Source organism: Tenrec ecaudatus, chromosome 5 (assembly GCF_050624435.1).
Source record: "Tenrec ecaudatus isolate mTenEca1 chromosome 5, mTenEca1.hap1, whole genome shotgun sequence".
NCBI lineage: Eukaryota > Metazoa > Chordata > Mammalia > Afrosoricida > Tenrecidae > Tenrec > Tenrec ecaudatus.
The window spans coordinates 13584330-13591676 of NC_134534.1; the positions used below are offsets into that span (position 1 = coordinate 13584330).

The 7347-nt window shown below is 55.4% G+C and overlaps 1 protein-coding gene across 1 annotated transcript; it reads left to right on the forward strand.

Moving 5' to 3' along the window:
- Positions 1–557: 557 nt before the first annotated feature.
- LRATD2 (LRAT domain containing 2) lies at positions 558–6372 on the forward strand. The gene is made up of 2 exons (XM_075549272.1): positions 558–967; positions 1501–6372. The coding sequence occupies exon 2, from the start codon at positions 1597–1599 to the stop codon at positions 2512–2514; it is 918 nt and encodes a 305-aa protein (XP_075405387.1). The 5' UTR covers positions 558–967; positions 1501–1596; the 3' UTR covers positions 2515–6372.
- The last annotated feature ends 975 nt before the right edge of the window (positions 6373–7347 follow it).

Here is a 7347-nt window from a genome sequence, read left to right on the forward strand (position 1 = left end):
AGGAACGAAGTCATCATTCTGTTCTGGTCGTCCTCTTCCTACGCCGAAGTTTCACAGTACTCATCTAGGAACACCTCTAAGCTGAAGTTCTCGAACTGGCTCTGAAAACAGACCTTTTCCGTGAACCTTGGAAAAAAAGAAACAAGCAACCGTCCCCAGGTGAGTTCCTCCCTCCCGAGGTACTTGGGGAAAGAGAGATGAGCCAAAGATGAACAGTCAACTCTTAGTCACTCCCTGAGTTCTCTGCTGCCAGGCGGCGTTTGTCTTCCAACTTCTTAAAGCCGCAGCTCGGAAAGACACAGCCCGAGCAAAGCGGGAGCCTGGGCACGCACACACAACGCAGGAGTGCCGCTAGCCCCGCGGCCAGCCGGTGGATCCCTTACCAGCCGGATTTAAACGGAATCCGACGGGGATTGTGGCCGGGGCGGAGCTTCACGGCCTGGGTGGGCGGGGCTGGGGCGGGGGATCCCGGCGGCTCGGCACCGGGTAGCAAAGACCTGGGCTCTGGGAGCGAGCGCCGGTCCCTTTAAATGCCAGAGGCAGCGCTCCCGCCCGGGGAGCCGGGAGCCGGATCTACAATCCCGTCGCTCCCGCTCCGGCGCTTGTTGCTCGCCGGGCCGAACGCGAGCTGCCACCGCTGGGCCCCGAGCCTTCCTCCATCTGCTCCTCCTCCTTCTCTTTTCGCCCCACCTCCCTTGAGAGCTGGGAGCAGGGAGCCGCAGCCCCAGCTGGAGGGAGGCGGCGCGGTGCCAACAGTCATTGCCCCCATCTTCAAGTCTTGGGGCGCTACGCAGCCGCGGGGGGGGGGGGGTGGAGGAAGATATGCATCGTTACCCCCAGCCCAGCCTCGCTGCCGCCCTCGCCGGGAGAGGAGGGACTGAGGCGCCCACACCTGCAAACTCGCCCTAGAAGTCTCTGGGGTGCCGCGGGGGCCCCTCCCCGTTCCCGACGGCCTCCACCTCTGCGGGTGAGTTTGCGCGGGTAACCGGAGCCACCGGGCGGGGGAGGGGCGGCCGAGCGGCGCCGCAGGTGAGCCAGGTAGGGTGGCTCACCTGGCCCTGCCGCGCGACGGGGACCCGCGACCGTCCCCACGGGAAAGGAGGCCTGGGGAGGGTGAAAGGGGCCGGCTGGGCCCCCGGGGCGGGAGAGGGAATGAGCAAAGGTGGGTGCTGGAGTAAACTTTCGCCCCTTGCTCCCCCATCTGCCCTGGCTGGGCAGGTGGGGCGCGGGCGGAAGCAGCTGGAGCTGCTGATGCAACGGCCCTTTGGCCGGGCGAGGGGAAGGGCTGAGGGCGGGGGAGACCTGCGGTTGCCCGGCGGCGTCTTGTGACCGTGACCCGACAGGTGGAAGAACACGGGGAGACTCGGTCCACTCGAGGCAATCCCCTCCCATGGCTCCAGGTGCTGACTGCCAACCGTGCCCCCTCCTCTGAAAAAGGAATCGCCCTCCTCCGCGAGGGGCTTCCGCAGCCTAGCTTCCTGGCCTTTCCTCTCCCAACAGGTGGCCCGAGCCCCTGTCCGGGAACCCGTGCCAATGACCCGAGTGGTGGTTTCGCTTTCTCCCTTCGTGGCGGCGTGAACTGGCGTCAGCAACGTGATGGGCAACCAGGTGGAGAAGCTCACCCACCTGAGTTACAAGGAAGTTCCCACGGCCGACCCGACCGGCGTAGACCGCGACGACGGCCCCCGCATCGGGGTCTCCTACATCTTCTCCAACGACGATGAGGACGTGGAGCCGCAGCCGCCGCCCCAGCTCCCGGATGGCAGCTGCTTGCCCGAGGGCGGGGACGGGCAGCCGCCGCCCCCGCCGCAGCCCTACGACCCGCGGCTGCACGAGGTAGAGTGCTCCGTATTCTACCGCGACGAGTGCATCTACCAGAAGAGCTTTGCGCCGGGGTCGGCGGCGCTGAGCACCTACACGCCCGAGAACCTGCTCAACAAGTGCAAGCCGGGCGACCTGGTGGAGTTCGTGTCGCAGGCGCAGTACCCGCACTGGGCCGTGTACGTGGGCAACTTCCAGGTGGTGCACCTGCACCGGCTGGAGGTGAGCAACAGCTTCCTGACGGACGCGAGCCAGGGCCGGCGCGGCCGCGTGGTCAACGAGCTGTACCGCTACAAGCCGCTGAGCCCCAGCGCCGTGGTGCGCAACGCGCTGGCGCACGTGGGCGCCAAGGAGCGCGAGCTGAGCTGGCGCAACTCGGAGAGCTTCGCCGCCTGGTGCCGCTACGGGAAGCGCGAGTTCAAGATCGGTGGCGAGCTGCGCATAGGCAAGCAGCCCTACCGGCTGCAGATCCAGCTCTCGGCGCAGCGCAGCCACACGCTGGAATTCCAGAGCCTGGAGGACCTCATCATGGAGAAGCGGCGCAACGACCAGATCGGGCGCGCGGCCGTGCTGCAGGAGCTTGCCACGCACCTGCACCCAGCTGAACCCGAGGAGGGCGACCGCGACGGGGCGCGGACTACGCCGTCCCCCGGGGGCCCCCCAGCGCTGGCCCCCGAGGCGGTGGAGCACTGACGGGCAGGGGGGCGCCCGGTGGGCTGCGGAAAGAAACTGCAGCGGACAGGGACCCTTCTCCCCCTCCCTCGGCGTGCCAGTTGGGCTCGTGGGCATTCCGGAAATGGAGATGGGGCGGATGGTGCCGCCGCCGCCCCAGCCTGCGGAGGCTTGAGCTTGCCGCCTTGGACTGGGGAGGAGGAGGGCAGCAGAGGGAGCAGGTAGGCGCAACTTTGACTGGGGGCATTACCCTTCCTCCGTCGCAGCCTGCCTTCCTTTCCTGCGAGGCAAACTGTGGACTTGCCAGGTACTTAATGCTCCTTGGACCTGGGTCCAAAATCCACCCCTTCGGTCCTGGAAAAAAGTTCTCTGAACCGCTGCCTGCCCCGGGCTTCCTGGGTGCCTGGGACAAAAGCTGTAGCTGATTTGGGGGTAATGGGGGCAGCCTGCCAGGAGAGCTGCTTATCTGCCTCCTCCCCCGACATGCTGTGTGCTCAGGATCTGAAAGGTTGGGAGATTTATGGGATTCCTGGGTTACAGTCTGGAGGAGCCATGGCAGGGTCTGGGAACAGCCGACCCAAGCCAAGCTGCCAACCCCCATGAAATTTAACAAATAGTTGGGTTAACTTGGGCTACAAACAAAGACTTTTCTGCCCTGCCCCACCCCCACCCCCTTTTCCTTTTCAGTTGCTGGCTCTGAGCTGCCTCTCCTGCTCCACTCCGCCCCTTTCCAGGTTACAAGTAAATTATTGTCGCAGGCTGGCCAGGGGAAAGATTCAATTAAAGGTTCGGTAGGCTGCCTTTGTCTCTCGCCTGCTGTTGTAGGCACTTTATTGCTGTGTTATTTGTTATCAAAGGCGGGACTATCCCTGAGTCACCGATCTCATTAAACCTGCTCTGTTGTGCTCTTCTGCCCGTCACAGATGGGGTTGTCTCCTGCCGCCCCATAAAGTATCCACTGCTGAAGCAGCCATGCAGAGCTGCCCAGGCAGGAACCCGTTAATCTCTCACCCTCACCACCACCCCTACCCCCCGCCCCCGACACCCCTTTCCTGTATATAGAAGCAAAGTCTTTATAAAGCTTAGGGCTTTGTTGAGGATCCTCTGGTTCCTCCACCTCGCCCCTCGCTACCCTGCCCCCCAATTCCACTTTATTTTTGCTGGTGGTGAAATCCTAGGCTGGAGGAGGCTTTAGTCAGATGGTCGAATTACCAGTTTTGCCGGCCACCCCTCGTGCCGTTTAATTCAAAATGCAAAGTCTTGTGATCATGCAGCCGCTTCCATGTCCACAGGAGCAAACACTCTTGGAAGGGTTTTCCCACTAAGGGGGCGGGGTGGGGGTGGCCCAGAACATCAGCCACAAATCAACACTCTCTGGGGGGTGGGGAGGGTGTTCTGGTAGGCTGAGCTGATCCCAGGAACTCCTGTGTGCTTTAGGATTGTGAGGCTTTCAATGGAGACACATCTAACAGGCTGTGCCCCCTCCCTCCATTCTGTTTGGGTGAGCCCTTCCCTGATGTCTGCTCCATCCCAGAATGCTCGCTCCCCTGCCACACGTTGCCATTGGAGCCAAACTTGGAGTAAATGGCCTGTGAGTCAGGCTTTTGTTGCTTCCCTTCCCCCCTCCTGGAGGTCATTCTGTGACCTAATTCGAAAGGCTAGACTAGCCTTAGGCTTGAGCATTCACACCAGAGGGTCCTATAGGCCCCCTGCCTGAACATCCCAGAGGTAAGACTTGAAGGACTTTCTTGTTAGCCTTTTTCCCCCTTCTGTTTTCCAAAACTGGAAGTTAGGCCATGGTAAAAAACAACAGCAACAACAAACAGGCCTTCATAACAACTTAAAATCAAAATCTTTTCAGTTCCCGTTCTCAAAGCTGTCACCCAACAGGTCTAATGGCATTCATGGTGTGAGATCAGCCTTCCTTCGAGTCCATGTCTGGGGCTTTTGAGGGAAGTAAATCGCTGGTTGGAAGTCTAGTCTCTTTGATCTATGTGGGAGTCCTGTACTTGGTTCTTTGGCAGCTTTGTGGTTATGAGTGGGCTAGGAAAAGTTCCTGGGAAAAGCCCACCAATCTTCTCCCCTGTTGGCGTGAATTTTAGGAACCCCTTTGTATTCTCTGTAAGGCCAAGAAATATGTGGGCAAAGACATTTAGAAGAACTTAGAATACTGTGAACAGTCCTTGGGTAGTGCAGATGGTTACCCGGTGGGTGCCTCAGAAGAAAGGCCTGGTGGTCTCCTTCTAAACACTCAGCTGTTGAACACTGTAGAGCGCACAGTTCTCCACTCGGGAGGTCACCATAGGTGAGAGGGAGAGCCTGTGTCCGGTCATGCTGAGGTGTGCCAGCGAGTCAAATTTTGGCTCAGAGTGTCCCCATATGACTGAGTAAAACTGCCCCCAGAGGAGCTTTCCTGGACTGTGATCTTGACAGGCAGATTGCCAGGTCTTTTCTTCCTCTGAGCTGTTGATGGGTTCCACCGGCCAACTTTTCAGCCAGCAGCCTGGTGCTTAACCTCCAAGCACATTCCTCCACCAGGGAGGGCACTTTACACTGAGGGGGAAACCACAGCTGCTCGCTCTATGTGACCGGCTCTTCCTGAGCCTTGCAAGCCAAAAATCAGCACTGGTCGGAAGTCGGCACTAGCAATAGCACTGAATGCTGACGCAGAGGTCTTTGATACCGGAGCTGGAGAAAGGAATTGCAATAACATACAGACACTCCAGATGAGGCCTCTGTGTGCCACTGAGCTTTGCTCGCAGGGTACCAGAGGGGCGAGATACTGGGCACGGGAGCAGGAACAGCCTCTCAAAGGAAGTCTTCCTAGGGTCAGCATGCCCCAAGGCAAGAACAAGAGGGTCCAAGAAAGGGAGAGGGGGAGGGTGCCTCCTCCAGATGGCAATGTTGTGGGTCAGTGGCTTCTTTGAGTGCCCCAGTAGTGGCTACAGCTGGCACTTAAAAAAAAAGTCTTAACAATTTTTATTTCTCCTTAGGAGTAATGCTGTAGAGCTATTTTGAACTGTGAATTACTGATGCTCTTTGAAGGCAAGGCGAGTCGATGCTACTTATTGCAGGGGCTCTGGCCGGGTACGCAGGAAGCCCCCGGTACTTATGCTGAGGGGACTCAGACAAATTCTATTTTCTTACCTGAGCAACTATTTTATTGAGATTGCTTCTATACACGGCACCAGGAGCCCCCAACTTCAGCCACATGAGACATTTTTGTACCACAAGTATGTAGACTTTTTGTAGGGCTTGAATTCCACATTATCAATTAAAATGACTTTGTACCACTGAATATGCCTAGGAGCAGAAAGAACGTGACGGTGGACCTTGAAAAAATGATTAGTTTTTAAGCGACCCCTTCCATGGTGAAAATCGCCCAAGACCTCGGTGCTTCTAGCCCTGATTGTACCACCAAGCAAACACCCACAGTCCTACATGGAAACCTATTTTTGGAAGCAAAACTTTAATTTTATATGACACAGAGGCTATGGAGAGTTAAGAAAAATATATGGACTACTGGTTTTCTATTTTTTTGGTAAACAATGGAATTCACTGTGTCAGATACTCTTGATGTATGTGTTCATCTCATCATTTAAAAAAAATAATTGGAATGAAACCAAGTGTGATAGCGATCGAATGGAATCCTTTGGGAAGCTGCATATTTTGTTTATGGATTTCTTTACAGACAAAACAATCAGGGTAATGATCAACTCGACTGGTTCATTCAACGGCACACTCTCGTTTTCTTGGTAACACTTGTGACGATGAAGAATTTCATTGCCTCACGGGATAAATGCCACTGGCATTTTATTTCCCCGTGAGTTGTGTCCTTATTTCTGTTGTTGAAGGTCTCATGTCCAATCAACGTTCCATTCTCACTGCACTTCTTGAGAAGGAAGTGCTGATTGAAAACTGTATCATTTCCTTCAAAATGAAGGGCTCTGCTTAGTTAAATAAAAGATTGATGATATCTTTTCAACTATTTCCTCTTCACTGTTTGCCTTATTAAAAATAAAGCCTGCTGGGTGTCTTTCGTTCTTTCTTTTGAATCCTGAGGGTTTCCAATAAACCATAGGGTACAGGCTAACTATAATCTGATCCACTTGAATATGTACATTTATTGTGCCCCCCCTTTTTAGGGGGGTCCAAATTTATGCACATATGGGTTATATATGATCTTGTCATGACTCGCTAAGCATGCTGAAGAATTCATTTCATGGCCCAAATTCCTTCATTTTCTGTGTGAGAATTAATCACCATTGCTTCCAGGCTATTGATGTTCATAAAAAATGGTGCATACACACACATTTCCAATACACATTGGATTTTTAAAAATTTTTTTCTCCTTTCCAGAACCAGAAAAATGACTGGATTCACACACTTGGAAAGCTACGTGAGAGTTTGGACATTCGAATGAGTAACCTACATGCCCTCTTGGGCTGTCACAGAGTCCCAGGCCAAGTAGGGACAATCTCCGAATGGTCATGTGACACTGTTGACATGGGGAGTTTGGGGCACTGATCTTCTAAGACACAGATGTGGCACCTGGGACTGGAGCATGGGAGACACCTACTCTTGTCAGCCAGTGCTTCAAGCCACTATGGTCCTGTGCAGTTTGAAAGGCTGGGCTTTGTCCGCAGGCTCCAGAATTCTGAGTGGGAAGAAACATGAAAGGTACCCAGGTGGCTATGAGGCTATTTGCCCTCAGAGTGGGTCTCCCTACACACAGGAGGGTGGGGGTAGGGGAGACAAGCTGAGGAATGTGCTTTGGTCTTCGGTGAACAGCAGAGACCTCTGTTCCAATCCCCACAAAGTGGACTCAGCCTGCTTAATGTAGGCCAATGACAT